Source organism: Rhopilema esculentum, chromosome 20 (genome assembly GCF_057945365.1).
Source record: "Rhopilema esculentum isolate cy_ngs chromosome 20, ASM5794536v1, whole genome shotgun sequence".
Classification (NCBI taxonomy): domain Eukaryota; kingdom Metazoa; phylum Cnidaria; class Scyphozoa; order Rhizostomeae; family Rhizostomatidae; genus Rhopilema; species Rhopilema esculentum.
The window spans coordinates 8,937,113-8,955,668 of record NC_142834.1 but is presented as its reverse complement, the minus strand read 5'-3'; the positions used below and the strand labels follow the sequence as shown (position 1 = coordinate 8,955,668).

At 35.6% G+C, this 18,556-nt stretch overlaps 2 protein-coding genes across 2 annotated transcripts; one reads left to right on the top strand and one right to left on the bottom strand.

The window, feature by feature from the left end:
- The first annotated feature begins 25 nt into the window (after positions 1-25).
- Positions 26-6,146, top strand: LOC135689272 (uncharacterized). Its single transcript, XM_065206446.2, has 7 exons — positions 26-2,236; positions 3,183-3,309; positions 3,705-3,880; positions 4,456-4,603; positions 4,952-5,032; positions 5,362-5,532; positions 5,779-6,146. The coding sequence occupies exons 1-7, from the start codon at positions 2,150-2,152 to the stop codon at positions 6,144-6,146; spliced, it is 1,158 nt and encodes a 385-aa protein (XP_065062518.1). The 5' UTR covers positions 26-2,149.
- A 78-nt stretch (positions 6,147-6,224) lies between these two features.
- LOC148957852 (uncharacterized) lies at positions 6,225-13,691 on the bottom strand. Its single transcript, XM_089114387.1, has 5 exons — positions 13,392-13,691; positions 11,852-12,150; positions 11,215-11,342; positions 8,473-8,541; positions 6,225-8,127 (listed from the first exon to the last, which is right to left on the bottom strand). Exons 1-5 carry the CDS (start codon positions 13,419-13,421, stop codon positions 7,682-7,684), a joined length of 972 nt encoding a protein of 323 aa, XP_088970513.1. The 5' UTR covers positions 13,422-13,691; the 3' UTR covers positions 6,225-7,681.
- Between the last annotated feature and the right edge of the window lie 4,865 nt (positions 13,692-18,556).

The following is an 18,556-nucleotide window of genomic DNA, read 5'->3' as shown; positions in this document are numbered from 1 at the left end:
TAATTGTGTCGCAAAAACCGCAAGCATTTGAAACACCTCCCAGATTGTTCTATTTTTGGGAATTGCAATTATTCAAAAACACAACGTTGTCGTGGAAATACAAAACTTTTGTTTTCTTTAAGATGTGAATGCATTTTTTCAAAACATATCGGTATAATCTTGTGCTTAGATGTCTCTCTTCTCTCCTGCAAACTTGATTTTAAATTACGTCTTCCTAATCAGTTTTCCCTATGTACCAGAGAGCTAAATGAATTTAATTTCATGATAATTTAAAGGTATCGTTTAAATATTCAAGATATTAATATGCAAGGTTTACCGACTAACTTGTGAATTATTGAGGATGCTTACCTCACGATATTTTATGACTTCGCGTATAAATGTTTATCCATTAGCAACCTTGCCAGCATCCTCTATCTCAACCTGCAAAACCAAGGAAAATATGTACGCATGAATCTTAGACACTCGACAGTCACTTAGCAATATTTTTTCAAGGGCAATTAATCTACCTCAAATCTGAAATGAGTCTAAATACCTATTAATTAGGGCTATCATTCTATGCATTTGTCTGAACCAATTATATACTACTTTAAAAAGACATGCGATAAAGACGAAAGATCATCATTTTATGCGGATCTTGTCATTCGCGAAATAACCCAGGGGTATATTCAACATTGTTCACTTCATGAAATGACTAAAATGGACAAATCCTCATGAAAAATAAAAATTTTCAAAAAAGCATCATTTTATGCGGATTTTGTCGTTTCCGAAATAACCCAGAGGTATATTCAACATTGTCCACTTCATGAAATGACCAAAATGGACAAATCCTCAAAAAAATAAAAAATTTCAAAAAATCATCATTTTATGCGGATTTTGTCGTTTCCGAAATAACCCAGGGGTATATTCAACATTGTCCACTTCATGAAATGACCAAAATGGACAAATCCTCATAAAAAATAAAAAATTTCAAAAAATCATCATTTTATGCGGATTTTGTCGTTTCCGAAATAACCCAGGGGTATATTCAACATTGTTCACTTCATGAAATGACCAAAATGGACAAATCCTCATAAAAAATAAAAAATTTCAAAAAAAACATCATTTTATGCGGATTTTGTCGTTTCCGAAATAACCCAGGGGTATATTCAACATTGTCCACTTCTTGAAATGACCAAAATGGACAAATCCTCATAAAAAATAAAAATTTCAAAAAATCATCATTTTATGCGGATTTTGTCGTTTCCGAAATAACCCAGGGGTATATTCAACATTGTCCACCTCATTGATACCCGTGGATTGCAGTATTTGTTACGACAATTTCTGAAAATTTTTTAATTGCCACCCTCTGATTATTGCAAATACAATAGAGGAAGTTGCGCAATAATGACAGTCTTCCGCGTTCTCTTTCTTTCTCTCTCGGAGCCTAAGATGGAGGATCCTTGCGAAAACAACACCGTTGGAAGGCAAGTTTTTTATATGAACGTTTAAATTTTAACGATTTTAAGTTATTGTGAACTATTTGAAAGAATGTTGTCTGGTTTTGCTCTTTTGCTATTTTAATTTTAACATAACACATACATAATCATTTATTTTTGAGTAAGTTTAGGTACGTTTCTTTTCGAATATTCTTGTCTGCAATCCGTTTTATTTCGTACCTGGCTTTTTTTTGCCTTACCAATTAGGTGACTGGAAAATGATGAAAACCCTCATTTTTTTTCATGAAAAATTAAATAAAAGATAACTTTTAAAATGTTTGCCGAAGGGCACAACAGTATTTGGGGGTATCGCATCCCTTTGTGAGCCTTATAGTACTCATCGAGCAAATATCTGTCTGATGTTTAAAATTTAACCCATTAATTCCATCCAGCACAACCAGAAGGACGAGCCAGAGTGCAAATAGAAGCGGGAAGAGGATTGGATTGTAGTTGAATCGTTGAACCCTGTTTAATATACTTGAAGTTAAGGGCAGGAACAATTGTGAGATTGTTGAGAGGGGATCAATTTGGGGGATCAATTTTCGTTGTTTCAAGGCTGCAGAAAACAATTAGCTTTATTAGCTATTTTAGAACTTTGAATAACATTTTAGAACTTTAAAAATTTTTGCAGAAATCAAATTGAGAATCTCCTTCTTCCGTATTGGGAACGCGGAATGACTGACACAAGCAGTGAAGTTGGCAAAAAGCTTGTCTCGGAAGCCCTTCAAAATAATCCATCGTTAACACGAAGGCAAGTGAAGGTAAAGAAGCAGCTCTTCTAATATTTTTTAAGATAGGCACGTTGACACTACTTTTAGGAATGAGTTTCAAAGGATTATTTAGCCTGTTGTATTTCCAGAATTTTTTAATTTTACTAATGAACTGTTCTTTGTCCGTGATAATTCTTTTCCATGCCATCAACCCTTTGCAGCTTTTTTTGCTGAATGCTTCCTTTTCGTTTTATTTTCACGGTCTTTGATGACTGTTTGGAACCAGGAATGCTGAAAAAAGTTCTGTAGTTTCCATTTTTGTTAAAAACTAAAAAGATTAATATTACAATAATATGCAAAATTACACCATAGCATCAATTGGAGCAGGGGTGAGACTGTTAATGTACTTTAAATGATTCCCTACCCTGGGTGCCAGAGTGACAGGGCCACAGAATTTAGAACGTGTATTCAGAATGACAAACGAAGGAGCTTCTTTATGGCTCAATACATTGCTCAATACATCAAAATTATGCAATTTCTTTCACATGATGATGAATACTAGCTCTTGGCAAACAAAAGATTAACTTTCAACTTTGATAAATTGGACTGTCGAAAGACAATTTTGATTGAAGATTTATCTTATCTCAAAACAAAACAAAAAAATCACTCCTGTACTTTATTTTTACTCAAGTGAAGTGACAAAGCAACAAAAAAATACAACGCATTCTTTTAAATTTTTGAGCCAGCTTTACAACTATTACATTTGTTGCAAATTACCTTATTTGTACATTTATTTAAACTTAATGTATGATTGTAGAAGTCCCTTAATTACACGAGTAACCAAAGCCTAGAATGGCGGGTTGAAATATTAATTGATGATTACATTTGAACATTTTCTCTTTGTGAGTCATTTTCTATTTATATTGCGTTGTTCTTCGTCGTTTTGCGTTGTTACTGCTTGATTTTTTTGGTCTAATTGTTTTCTTTAACATATTAGGATTGGATAAATAACTATAAAAAGAAGCTATCAGGTAAGAAAAGGAAGAGAAGCAAACAGAGCAATTCGAGCATAAGAAAAAGAAAGAGAACAGCTCGTGATATATTTCAAGAAGAATTTTTAAAACGTAAGTTACATAGTTACATTGCATATGCTAGCCTTTTCAGACCAAGAAAAATGGCAGCCTTGCTCTCATGTGTTTTTCTTTCAGACGCAAACTGACTTTTTTCAAAGCCATTTTTGTGTCCTGTACCGCCAAAAAGTTTTTAAAATTTACTTTTCGTAGAGCTTTGAGAAATTAAAGAAGTTAAGATGTGTAGGGCCTTTTGGCAACATACTAACTGGATAGGGGAGGGGGCAAATTTACTTCCAGCTCCAGTGACTTTCAATTGCTTTCTATTGCCCTACTCTTTATATAAGCAACGGCTTGCCCTAGCTGGGAAATTCCCTTCAAAAAGGCTATGAAGATGAGGGCTTTTCATATCAACCCAAGGAAGTAATGACTTTGCATCTTTGTAACAGAAAACCACGGTAGTATGAGAGGACTGGAGGAGGAATGGAGCAGGGTAAAACGAGATAAGACAGCCTTATGTGCTCTGGAGACAGAAGCAGAAGAAAGAAATGCAGGGACGGTGTTGCTGACCAACTCGGAGAAGGAGCAAAAAGCCATGAAAATCAGGAAAGAGATGCAGAACCTTGTAATCTTGCTTATTTGTCTATTGTTATGATTTAATCCAGGCAGCTACAATTTGCATTACTAATTGAAAGGGATGGAACATGTAATTGAAAATATAGATGAATCTGCAAACTATTTACAATAATCTTTCTAATGCTAAAGCAAGAGAGGTGATAAGTGACAGACGCAACAGCAAAGCGCAAGATTGAGTTGTATCTTACCTGGAGAGTTATTTTTGGGCATGAAGCTTAATTTTTTTGGAAAAACTTCCCTAGCCAAAAATGTTTCGTTTATAATCTTTATGTATACCACGAAGAAAATTTTAAGTAAAAATAAAGAGGTCTCTTCATCGTGGCCATCTAGCGCATTCTTTTTAATAGAAAACCTGTGAAAATACAATGACGCAGTACTGATGAGATTAGGCTCCTGCTGAAAGAATCCGCTCTATGGGATTCATTTATCATGTAAGCGTTTTCTGGGCACTTTTCCATTTCACAATGTTAAAACATGGTGTTCATTGAAATATTGTCTGTTTGGATCGCTATTAATTTTCCTGATTTTGTACTAGGCCATAAATGAGGAATAACACTTTTTCAGGCAACTGAACTCTCAAACATTGGATTCGAATGCTTTGGAATGATTGCCAAGCCAAACAGCAATTTATGTGGTCAGTTTGGAACGCAAAGGGGCAAAGAATTTTTAAATGGAAGTAACTTGTATTGGGAGTTCTTGAGTCAAATCAACGGTAAGACAATTACAAAAATTGTTGGTTTAATGGGCGAACTAATAGCTTATTTGAAAGTAATGCATTTTTCAACAGCAAAAGGGCAAAATTTTATTAAAGTGTTGCCCTTATCTTGTAGTTAGATGTGTAGTTAGAAAATACATAATAACCACAGGATTATGGTAATTAGGTCTTGAATAAATTATTCATAGTAGGCCATAGTTCTATTTTCTATATTGTTTATATGAAAGATTATAAGAAATGGTTAGGTATCATAATTGTATTAAAGAAATATTTTTGGAGATATAGACTGAAAATATAAAATGTAAAATTGAAAAAGTGTCAACCATATTATTTTCTACTTCAAAGTGAACAAGAATGACAAATCCACGATAGAATGGGAAAATTTGCGTTCTGCTGTTCAGGAAAAAATGAATCAAGCATACAGGGGTAAGAAACGACTTTAATGAACAACAATAGTCACCATGCAAATGTGATAAAAAAAGAAGCTTTGATAGAAGAGGGTGGATTAGGATGCATTGGTAACTCAGTTTGTCCTCTTGATATTACAATTTGAAATGTTTCATCACCTTTAAAGTTAGTCATGAAAGAATACTCAATTTTGGACTAAAATCTTGCTAATGGGGAATTTGAAATATCAAACACCGAATAATGAGAATGTAAGATCTCGTGGTTTTAGGTTTTAGCAAACAATATGACATATGGCCAAACCGTCAGAGTTGATAGTTTTCAATTTTTCTGAATCTTTGGGCTTTTAGATTCTGGAATGAAGTCAAAAAGGGTTGAATGGAGGAAGATAAAAGAAGGAGATGTTTTAGCCTATGGCTTCCCGGAAAATCTTAATCCAGCGCCAGCGTCCTCATATGGAAAAGAATCTTTGCGAAGACTCCTCGATGAAAATGTAGTTTTTTCATTTCAAAGGGCTGCAGGTGGGAGTTTGATGTTTTTCAAATATTATAAATACAGAAATAAAGAAAATCTGCCTTATTTGCTAGATTATGGCAAAGTTACTTAAGCTTATTTGTTGATTTTCAAAAATTTAAGAAAAAATTGATAGACTTTTTTTCAATAAAACCAAACTGTGCCATTTTACTTCGTTGCATTTCTATACCATTTTGCGTTTATTCAATACACGCTAATCATTGCTTAGCACATTTTCTCTTATTCTCTTTTAGTTGATATACCCGAAGGAATGGAGCCTCCGTTTAAAATACTAGAGTCTTCTAGTAACCAAAATGCCGACTTTTTTGATACGGACACAAATATGGCAATTCAAAACGAAGACGAAGTTGAGCAAATGGCAGCCTCAGTCGATCTGAGTGATCCAGCTCACCTGAAAAATTTAGTAACTTCCCTTCAGGAGGCTACCCCTGTCCTAGAAAACTCCGAGGTTTATCCAGTAGAGTGTCTCCTTGGAAAAAAAGTGAGAAAGAAAGTTACCCATTATTTAGTAAAGTGGAAAGGATTCGAGAATCCAACTTGGGAGCCTCACCATAACATCCCGAAAGAAATAAAGCTGGCCTACAAGAATTCAAAAAAATGAGACACTTCATCAATTATATGTTTACGCTTATTTTTATCAATTATGTCCTATTTTAGCTACTTTAGCCATTAAAACTGAAACAGCCATCCATTCATTCTTTTATTTGTTTGCCTCTCTAAGGGCCTTGAGCTTGGAAATAACCCCACAATGAAGGCTCAAAAACAAATCATTTTTGAATTTCTTGATTTTGATTCTAAAGAAATTAAAATAATTCTTTAACTTTATCATATAGCGAAGGTGGAGTACTGATCCGTTTCCACGGAGTGAAATCATTTCGCTCTGGAAGTCACTCTGCTCCACATTCCATCTCGTGCAACTCAGGAATCTGGACTGCTCTTGCTCCACAACTTTCACTTGTGGGATATGTTTTTTTATTTTGTCATCAGATGCCATACACTGATTTGATGCATTTCCATTCACGGAACTGCAAAAAGGTCTGAAATATCATTTCTGTAAAATTATTTCCTTGGCTTCAATTTTCTTTAAAACTCAACCTTCTTCCGTATTTCATGCATAAAAAACAAAGATCTATTAAAAACAAAATTCCTTGCTCTCAGCTAAAGAAAAGAAAGAAAGCAACTAAAAAGACATGAAGATGTGAAGAATGGGTATAAAATCGTAATGGGCACAGAAAAACAACTCAGAGATAAGAACGAGAGTTTTCGGATGTCTAAGACAGCTCTTTACAAAGAGACAATAAAAAAAATCCCTGTTATCACAAATATCTTGTAAATCGATTGAGTACTTGTGTTTAGTTTCCAAACTATTGCAAAATTGCCAAACAGAGGCAGCATAGGCAGCAACACAAAGAAAGCAAGCACAAGCTAGTTCATAATAAGCCACGCAGGGGCTAGAACCTTGGGAAAAGAATCACAGCCAATAAAAAAGACATTGTTTGAAACAGTCGACAAATCAGGTATTTTGATCAGGTATCCTTAGGCCTAACAAAAAGGTCAAAGTACGACACACCAGACTTGACAATTAAGATATGAGTAAGACTAGATGGAACCAGTACTCCGGGCAAAAGATCTGCAAGACGAGCAACCAACACCGCCTCCCCATAAACCCATCACCCTTCCCGTCCCTTTGACCACGGGGAACTTGTTATATCCTATTTTGAACCATTAATGCTCACATTTCTGGCCTTGATAAGACCAAAATTGATGTTTCCCGAAAATGGATGGCTAAGGAGAGTGTGTGCAGCTACTATTAACCAAAGAAGGACAAATCCACAAACTATTCGTTTCGATACAGTTTTGATGGAAGGCATTTTCCCAGTGCTTCCTCAGCGTGTTTACCTGGTTCTAATGACCCTGGGTTGATAAAAATTACTAAAAAATAAAGCATATTTTTCCTTCGAACAGTGTATTGGATCTGTTTTGTGAATTTCTCCACATGTCATTACTTTCCATCGTTGAAACTTCATAGCTGCAATGAAACACAAACAGAAAATTACAGGTTTAGAGAAACATCGGTGCGAGAACTATAGAAATTACTAATGGTAATTTCTAAAAAAGAGACTTGTTTGTTATTCTTTAACTTTCATCCTCAAATAATACCTGGTATATTAACAAAACAGTGTGAAATTTCTTGCAAAAAGTACATTCAAATTCGAAAACTCCCTCTTTAAACCTACAAAAATAAATTTCACAACAGAAAAGAGATTTCCTAAAATAGAATTCCTCTTCTCTAGAGGCAAACGTTTTTGCCAACAACAGCCTTTTCGATATTTTAAAGCTAGCCTGTGTATTATCAAAGATAGGGGTAAGCCGCCGTGCCTCAAACAAGTATGAGGCAGAAGATTCGACATGGAGCATGCATGTTTTTGGATATTCCGATACATCGGTCTGCCCGAAACAGTCACTAAAACTTTCTTTTCCACCCAACCAATGCAACAAGAACACTTTTTTATGATCTTTTTCTTCTTGGACTTCTGCTGTCGAGAACCTTGCTCCAAGTAACCATCTCTTAATAAACCAATCTAAAAATCACAAAAACGTCACATTTCTTTGATTTCATTCAATAGGAAAAATCTAGAAAAGTAAATAAGATAGGGATCGGTACCCTGAGTGCCAGAGCCAGACAATTTCGAGCGCAGAGATAGAAAATAGGAGAGGAGGCTCCTCCGCTTTTCCGTTTGGCGCGCTCAAAGTGTTGTGAATCTGGTAAGGGATCGGTTAATAAGCTAGCCTACGCGAATGCCTATCAAATTTGTGTGGCATTTGGAATGTTCTTTGGTATAAATTTAGGTAGAAATCATATGTTAAAACAGGAAAATTTAGCAACAGCTTTTGAAAATTTCAATTGCGTGAAAATATTGACATACCTTTTGATTCATCTCTGATAGGTGTGCTACCTCTTTTTTCGTCCCTTATTGGGCACTCTGCTGGGATATCTATAATATAAATTTATAGAGGATCAAAATTGTTTCCTACATATCTATTCATATAGATTAACTTGTTAACATATCTATCCATTCAATCATATCGCTCCAAGATATGGCCCAAATGTACGCACTTCTTATGTCAATCAAGTGATTTGCTATCAAATATGGGAATAATAAAAAACAAAGATTAAGCAAGGCATAATTTTTGAGATCAAAAAGGTAAAATAGATCTGCTTATAAAAAGAACACGAATTTCTCCTTATAAAAGAATATCCAAATTTTTCTAAACATAAAAAATTCAGGTGACCGTATATTTCTTAGACTCTTAATGTAAGCAAAAATTATTATTAAGAAAAACTGACTGTACGTTTTAGAGCTAGCCATAGACTTTGAAACGAATCTCATTTGCAATGCTAACACAAAGTCCAAAAATTATGCCACTACCATATCTGACTTACAATTTCAGTTTAAGTCAGTCTCGTTTGTCAATCTTGTCAACAGTTCACTTGGTTTTTTGGCAACTCCTGCAGCTCATTTATCGACATGTGTGACTCTTTGTCCATTGATCATCAACAGAAACGCTATCTCATCTCCAAACTTACAGGCATCTCCATTCGCAACACATACTATATATTCTGCTGTAGAAACAAAACTTGGACTAACCCAGAGCTACTCCCCTTTTAACATTGTTTTTTTTTTCTCATTACTACGATTGTAATAGTTTTTATTTTGTAAAAACAGGCTAGCCAGTTACAAATTACCTTGTAATAGTGAGATAAATTACTTTGTAATTGTATATTGAACTGGAATTCAAAATGAAAGTTTTCATTATTATCATTATTATTGTTATCATTATTTTATAATTCTATGTCTTCCATGTACTGTTCTTGCAACTATGTCAATATCAACCCATGGCCTCAAGATAATAGAAATGATCATTTGATGGAAAACGTCTTTCTCAGTACGAGGGCGACTCCCAGCAGATCAATCATCTGTAGCTCACCTATGTAGCAGTTTTTATGTCACTAGAAATTTGACGAGTGTACTTCTCGAGGCCTTTCTTCACGAGTCCAAGTGCACCTATAAATCTGGTCTATTAGCTTTATCTCTTTTTCAGTGTTCACTGGCATGTCCCATAATATTGTGGCATTTTCATTTTCAATTACTTTCTTAGGTGTATGCTCATACAAATTCTTTGCAGCTGGGAGGTGATAATGTTTGCATATTTTCCAGTGCATATGCATATTTTCCTGCTGCCTTGTTATGGCGCTGAATGTATTCAGTTTTAGCGAGTATTGGGAGCCGGCTAGAAAGTGGTAAATACTTTCATGTGCAGCGATAATTTCATTGCGGTATAGTTTTGTTGCTAAGCTCTGGTTTTGTGCAGCGATGATGAGTTCTTCAGTTTCTCCCTTCAGGCCTGGGCTCTTAAACCACAAGTGGGTTTTTTTTGTCAAGGTCTAGTTTTTTCAGTCTGATTGGTTAATGAACATGCATTGCTTTTATTATTAGTAGATTTCATTATCAAAATTTTTACGAACAAATGGTAATTCTGAAAATATCAGTCTACACCAAACTTCACCAAATATCTGTTTGCGATTTAGAACTTTTACGGGGACACTCTCAGATCTAGCCCTGGGTCAATCTGCCACTGTCCCCCTCTTGAATGGGCTTTCTGTCGGGGCGTCGTGGGTTTTGACTCTCATGGTAAGGGGCACAGCTTACGAATTTTCCTATATGATTACATAAAGATAATGACGTCATGAAGCGCAGGCGCAGTTATTATAAACATGTAAAGCCTAGCCATATTCATCTTCTGCGTTAGTTTTACTTAACAGCAAACGCCCAATAAAATCGTAAAAATACAAAGAAATCAACTGGATAATTTTAAGTGCATGAGAAGTCTCACTAGCAACGGTGTGCCGACTTCATCATTGTCAGTTGAGTTAAGTACAAGCTTGAAATTCATTTTCATTAGAGTTAAATTTCTCTTTTGGCTCATTGTTAATCGCAGACTGTTTAACTTATTTTGAAAATGTGACCTTTGGAAAGCTTTTGAAACTGACAGACTGAAAATTGAATGCCCGCAAGTTTGGCTTTCGTTAGAAAACCTTAAAGCCTTCTCCTGTTTACATCTTTCTTGGCAATCACCATCTCGTGTTGATTAGTTTCTCTAAATTTTCATAGTTTTCTTTGAACGCCCAATAGTATTTATCCAAATGGACACGAAATTTTCCGAAAAATTTCTAATGGTCCTTGCTTGGAAAGAGGGGAGGGACGACGTGCCTAAATCTCATCAACCACATGAGGGTCAGGGTAGGCTTTTTCCCCAGCAAATTCCTGTCATATGGTCTCAGTTGACAGCGTTATGAACAAAAGGAAAAAAAAACAGTGATCAGTTTGCGAATTGTGAACCTCTTAGTTGCAATATATCACCTAACTTTTAAATTTTTAACTGATTTTGCAATTTAGTGGCTCAGTTTGTCAAAGGTTAACAATTATTTAAAAAAAAAAAATTTTGACATCACACACACAAACTCAATTTCAAAAGTTGTTTTATGATATTGTTCCAGCATCATTAGAGTCTGTTCATTGTATGTTCAATGGTTGTGATATTGCTGGTATAGTTTTTGTTTGCTACATCATTTGATATATGATATAGTTTAAATTAGAAATTCTTACCAGGGAAGTCAGTGAAATCATCAGAATCTATTTTTTTAAAGAAATCAAGCTCTTCTGGAAGGATAATTGATGTTCCATCCTCATACAGTGATGTGACTTTGAGCTCCAGTTCAATTTTTGGATACAAACTGTTAAAAGGAAAATGTATACTTGATATCAGCAATCAGCAGCTATTGTTAGATATATTTGCATTCAATTCTATTAATTGCCCAATGGAGAGTTTGTCACAAAACCTTCTAGCAGGGGGCATAAAAAACTTTGTTTGTCTGATGGAGAAGGTTGAGTTTCAAAGTGAACAAAAGAAGGGATTTAAAAGTACACCTATTTTGCATAAATTTGGGAAGTTGTCAAGAAAGCAAACAAAGTAGCTAGAACAAAAAATACTAATGAATACTGACTTCACGTATAAGTTAATTCATCACAATGAATCAATGCATGATGCTAAAGATTGAATCATACAGCAAGAAATTTAACTTAGAATGAGATTTGGAATAAAATTATGGAGTCACCCCCTGCCCTAAAAAGTTTAGCAATTTATAATCATATTAATTGCAACCACAGTCTTGGGGATACATTAAAAATGTAACTTAATCTATGTAAATATATGTTTTCCATGTAATATTTGATGTATACACACTTATGATATTCTTCCCTGCTGATCTTGTGTTTCTTTCTAAGATGTCTTGTAAGATCATTGAAAGCTTCCCACTGTTTGGGACAACCAGTGACCTTACAGAACTCTCTTTTACGATATTTCATGTAAGGTCTATGGTTTGCTGATAAAAGGTCATTATCAGATGGAACTGGCAGCTTCCGGTGATCAACAACAGTCAGTAGTGGATGATACAGTTTTAAGTGCCGATACAGGTCTAGAAATATTTTGCCATAAGATCTGCAATTCTTAACTCTGCATGGCCCTTCCAGTTGATCAGTTTTCTAGAAATATATGGTTTAAATGTAGTCCCTGGCAGGTGCAATGAATTCAAACATGACCATACTCTGCCTAATTTAATAATAAACAGTTTTATTTCTAAAAACTAAATAAATTTGGACCCTCAATTTTTGAAAACCCCCATTGAAAAGGAAAAAAACACAAAACAAGTCTATTTTGTTCTTTAGGAATAAATGTATTAAATTACAGATTATAATTTGTATTATTTGACTACTTGAAAACAAATTTTTTTGAAAAAAGGTTTGCAAAATATCCTCTTTGTCAAATAAATGGTGGGTGCACATGAGAAAACTATATCTAACTATTTGCACCAGTTAAACAGTCAGTGATCATTAATTTGGTATTGGTTAACAGCTTATTATTCATTTACAGCTATTTGAGCAACCCCTGCTACAGCCCATCTCCTCAGGGTGCAACCCCTGTCCAAGAACCGTGCTGCTATTATATAGTGAGGGGCTTCAACGTTGTTGGGGGCTAAACATGTTGAAAACCAACAGCAAGGCAATTTCAGTATGATTTTAAGTACATTTTGGCAATTATTTGATGGGGGGCTAAAACACCCTAGGCTCCCTATCCCTGTCAGCTGTAGAAAATTTAAAAACAAAAAGACATTTTCAAAAATTTCAAACACAGGAAAAATATTTCCCAGTGGCAGACACGCCGCTGCCATTCGAATTCTAGACCAGCCACGTAGCTGCAGGGGGCAGGGGGTGCCCCCCTCCCAAATGAAAATTTTGACAACAACTTGCCCCCTCTGGCTACTGTTTTTCCAAATGATATTTTAAAAAGTTGGCATAATTATAATTCCGTAAGCTTGATTTAGTCCAAATATATCTGTTTGTTATATATCTGCTCTCTTGTTTTAAAGACCGCCCCCCCCCTTCAGGTATGGTTCTTGCCCGAGTTTGCCCACCCAATCTTGCCGACATCTACAGCTTCGTGGTTGTTCTAGACATGCTTTGAAAATATATTTTAACATTAGCAGTTAGTTTTGTTGCTAGCCAATCGCTACACTTTCCAACAACTCTTTTACAAGCTATAAATACATTTAAAATATTTACAAATAACACGTCTATGCTGTTATCCACTTGGCGGTAAGTACCCCTTTACTACATCCCAACCAAAAATTGACAACCAACTATCCAACAACATCTAATAACGTGAAAAAAGAATGAGATTTGTAAAATGTAGAAGAAAATTTGAGACACGAAAGAAATTTACTCACTTTCTTTTGCGATTTAGCTGCACTGAACATCTCGGTAACACGCTTCCAACAGGCCACACTACATCTGAGATTTGGCGCGAAATACCACTATTAAGTTGATATGGCAATTATTACTTGTACAGTACTTACCGTGACACTCGCCAACACATGTTAGGTGTTGCTAACACACCGCGATAGTGAGCGTACCACTCTAATACAGAGTTTTACGCTACTTAGTGTACCACCCTATCAGAATCGGGTGGACTAAACTTTCATGAAAAATCAATGTTCTACTCAAATCATATCTGATATGTAGACTTTTTTCGATTACGCGTCTTGCATCTCTGACCGTGTTGAAGCTACCATATTGGTATCATTCAACACGGTGACTAAACTTTCATCAAAAATCAATGTTCTACTCAAATCATATCTGATATGTAGACTTTTTTCGATTACGCGTCTTGCATCTCTGACCGTGTTGAAGCTACCATATTGGTATCATTCAACACGGTGACTAAACTTTCATCAAAAATCAATGTTCTACTCAAATCATATCTGATATGTAGACTTTTCGTCGATTACTTGTCTTGCATCTCTGACCGTGTTGAAGCTACCATATTGGTATCATTCAACACGGTGACTAAACTTTCATCAAAAATCAATGTTCTACTCAAATCATATCTGATATTTAGACTTTTCTTCGATTACGCGACTTGCATCTCTGACCGTGTTGAAGCTACCATATTGGTATCATTCAACACGGTGACTAAACTTTCATGAAAAATCAATGTTCTACTCAAATCATATCTGATATGTAGACTTTTTTCGATTACGCGTCTCGCATCTCTGACCGTGTTGAAGCTACCATATTGGTATCATTCAACACGGTGACTAAACTTTCATCAAAAATCAATGTTCTACTCAAATCATATCTGATATTTAGACTTTTCTTCGATTACGCCTCTTGTATCTCTGACCGTGTTGAAGCTACCACATTGGTACCATTCAACACGGTGACTAAACTTTCATCAAAGATCAATGTTCTACTCAAATCATATCTGATATGTAGACTTTTCTTCGATTACGCGACTTGCATCTCTGACCGTGTTGAAGCTACCATATTGGTATCATTCAACACGGTGACTAAACTTTCATCAAAAATCAATGTTCTACTGAAATCATATCTGATATGTAGACTTTTCTTCGATTACGCCTCCTGTATCTCTGACCATGTTGAAGCTACCAAATTGGTATTATTCAACACGGTGACTAAACTTTCATGAAAAATCAATGTTCTACTCAAATCATATCTGATATGTAGAGTTTTCGTCGATTACTTGTCTTGCATCTCTGACCGTGTTGAGGGTACCAAATTGGTATCATTCAACACGGTGACTAAACTTTCATCAAAAATCAATGTTCTACTCAAATCATATCTGATATTTAGACTTTTCTTTGATTACGCCTCTTGTATCTCTGACCGTGTTGAAGCTACCACATTGGTACCATTCAACACGGTGACTAAACTTTCATCAAAAATCAATGTTCTACTCAAATCATATCTGATATTTAGACTTTTCTTCGATTACGCGACTTGCATCTTTGACCGTGTTGAAGCTACCATATTGGTATCATTCAACACGGTGACTAAACTTTCATGAAAAATCAATGTTCTACTCAAATCATATCTGATATGTAGACTTTTTTCGATTACGTGTCTTGCATCTCTGACCGTGTTGAAGCTACCATATTGGTATCATTCAACACGGTGACTAAACTTTCATGAAAAATCAATGTTCTACTCAAATCATATCTGATATGTAGACTTTTCTTCGATTACGCCTCTTGGATCTCTGACCGTGTTGAAGCTACCACATTGGTACCAATCAACACGGTGACTAAACTTTCATGAAAAATCAATGTTCTACTCAAATCATATCTGATATGTAGACTTTTCTTCGATTACGCGACTTGCATCTCTGACCGTGTTGAAGCTACCATATTGGTATCATTCAACACGGTGATTAAACTTTCATCAAAAATCAATGTTCTTCTCAAATCATATCTGATATGTAGACTTTTCTTCGATTACGCCTCCTGTATCTCTGACCGTTTTGAAGCTACCATATTGGTATCATACAACACGATGACCAAACTTTCATCAAAAATCAATGTTCTACTCAAATCATATCTGATATTTAGACTTTTCTTCGATTACGCGACTTGCATCTTTGACCGTGTTGAAGCTACCATATTGGTATCATTCAACACGGTGACTAAACTTTCATGAAAAATCAATGTTCTACTCAAATCATATCTGATATGTAGACTTTTTTCGATTACGTGTCTTGCATCTCTGACCGTGTTGAAGCTACCATATTGGTATCATTCAACACGGTGACTAAACTTTCATGAAAAATCAATGTTCTACTCAAATCATATCTGATATGTAGACTTTTCTTCGATTACGCCTCTTGGATCTCTGACCGTGTTGAAGCTACCACATTGGTACCAATCAACACGGTGACTAAACTTTCATGAAAAATCAATGTTCTACTCAAATCATATCTGATATGTAGACTTTTCTTCGATTACGCGACTTGCATCTCTGACCGTGTTGAAGCTACCATATTGGTATCATTCAACACGGTGATTAAACTTTCATCAAAAATCAATGTTCTTCTCAAATCATATCTGATATGTAGACTTTTCGTCTATTACGCCTCTTGTATCTCTGACCGTGTTGAAGCTACCAAATTGGTGTCATTCAACACGGTGACTAAACTTTCATGAAAAATCAATGTTCTACTCAAATCATATCTGATATGTAGACTTTTCTTCGATTACGCCTCCTTTATCTCTGACCGTGTTGAAGCTACCATATTGGTATCATACAACACGATGACTAAACTTTCATCAAAAATCAAAGTTATACTCAAATCATATCTGAGACTTAAGGTAAGGGTTAGGGTTAGGGTTAGAGTAAATAAAAGGGTTTTGGTTTCGGTTAGAGTTAAGGTTGGGGTTGGGTTAGGGTTATACTCAAATCATATCTTATATGTAGACTTTTCTTCGATTACGCCTCCTGTATCTCTGACCGTTTTGAAGCTACGAAATTGGTATCATTCAACACGGTGACTAAACTTTCATCAAAAATCAAAGTTCTATTCAATTCATATCTGATATGTAGACTTTTCTTCGATTACGCCTCTAGTATCTCTGACCATGTTGAAGCTACCATATTGGTATCATACAACACGATGACTAAACTTTCATCAAAAATCAAAGTTATACTCAAATCATATCTGAGACTTAAGGTTAAGGTTAGGGTTAGGGCTAGAGTAAGGCATAGGGTTTGGGTTTCGGTTAGAGTTAGGGTTGGGGTTAGGGTTAAGGTTAGGATAAGGGCTAGGGTTACGGTTAGTGTTAGGGATATACTCAAATCATATCTGATATGTAGACTTTTCTTCGATTACGAGACTTGCATCTCTGTCCGTGTTGAAGCTACCATATTGGTATCATTCAACACGGTGATTAAACTTTCATCAAAAATCAATGTTCTTCTCAAATCATATCTGATATGTAGACTTTTCTTCGATTACGCCTTCTGTATCTCTGACCGTGTTGAAGCTACCATATTGGTATCATTCAACACGGTGACTAAACTTTCATGAAAAATCAAAGTTCTTCTCAAATCATATCTCATATGTAGACGTTTCTTCGATTACGCCTCCTGTATCTCTGACCGTGTTGAAGCTACCATATTGGTATCATACAACACGATGACTAAACTTTCATCAAAAATCAAAGTTATACTCAAATCATATCTGAGACTTAAGGATAGGGTTAGGGTTAGGGTTAGAGTAAGGTATAGGGTTTGGGTTTCGGTTAGAGTTAGGGTCGGGGTTGGGGTTAGGGTTAGGGTTAAGATAAGGGCTGAGGATAGGGTTAGGGTTAGGGTTAGTGTTAGGGTTATACTCAAATCATATCTGATTTGTAGACTTTTCTTCGATTACGCGTCTTGCATCTCTGACCGTGTTGAAGCTACCAAATTGGTATCATTTAACACGGTGACTAAACTTTCATCAAAAATCAAAGTTCTTCTCAAATCATATCTGATATGTAGACTTTTCTTCGATTACGCGACTTGCATCTCTGACCGTGTTGAAGCTACCATATTGGTATCATTCAACACGGTGACTAAACTTTCATGAAAAATCAATGTTCTACTCAAATCATATCTGATATGTAGACTTTTCTTCGATTACGAGACTTGCATCTCTGTCCGTGTTGAAGCTACCATATTGGTATCATTCAACACGGTGACTAAACTTTCATCAAAAATCAATGTTCTACTCAAATCATATCTGATATGTAGACTTTTCTTCGATTACGCGTCTTGCATCTCTGACCGTGTTGAAGCTACCATATTGGTATCATTCAACACGGTGACTAAACTTTCATCAAAAATCAATGTTCTACTCAAATCATATCTGATATGTAGACGTTTCTTCGATTACGCCTCCTGTATCTCTGACCGTGTTGAAGCTACCATATTGGTATCATACAACACGATGACTAAACTTTCATCAAAAATCAAAGTTATACTCAAATCATATCTGAGACTTAAGGATAGGGTTAGGGTTAGGGTTAGAGTAAGGTATAGGGTTTGGGTTTCGGTTAGAGTTAGGGTCGGGGTTGGGGTTAGGGTTAGGGTTAAGATAAGGGCTGAGGATAGGGTTAGGGTTAGGGTTAGTGTTAGGGTTATACTCAAATCATATCTGATTTGTAGACTTTTCTTCGATTACGCGTCTTGCATCTCTGACCGTGTTGAAGCTACCAAATTGGTATCATTCAACACGGTGACTAAACTTTCATCAAAAATCAAAGTTCTACTCAAATCATATCTGATATGTAGACTTTTCTTCGATTACGCGACTTGCATCTCTGACCGTGTTGAAGCTACCATATTGGCATCATTCAACACGGTGACTAAACTTTCATCAAAAATCAATGTTCTACTCAAATCATATCTGATATTTAGACTTTTCTTCGATTACGCGACTTGCATCTTTGACCGTGTTGAAGCTACCATATTGGTATCATTCAACACGGTGACTAAACTTTCATGAAAAATCAATGTTCTACTCAAATCATATCTGATATGTAGACTTTTTTCGATTACG

Excerpts from the sequence above, each read along its gene's own strand:
- LOC135689272 (XM_065206446.2), top strand. The coding sequence starts at position 2,150 with ATGACTGACACAAGCAGTGAAGTTGGCAAAAAGCTTGTCTCGGAAGCC. Across the intron at positions 4,604-4,951 it reads GTTCTTGAGTCAAATCAACG|TGAACAAGAATGACAAATCC; the intron begins GTAAGACAATTA and ends TCTACTTCAAAG. Across the intron at positions 5,033-5,361 it reads AATGAATCAAGCATACAGGG|ATTCTGGAATGAAGTCAAAA; the intron begins GTAAGAAACGAC and ends TTGGGCTTTTAG.
- LOC148957852 (XM_089114387.1), bottom strand. The coding sequence starts at position 13,421 with ATGTTCAGTGCAGCTAAATCGCAAAAGAAA. Across the intron at positions 12,151-13,391 it reads CAGCTAAATCGCAAAAGAAA|AAAACTGATCAACTGGAAGG; the intron begins GTGAGTAAATTT and ends ATATATTTCTAG. Across the intron at positions 11,343-11,851 it reads AGCAGGGAAGAATATCATAA|TTTGTATCCAAAAATTGAAC; the intron begins GTGTGTATACAT and ends TCCTTTTAACAG.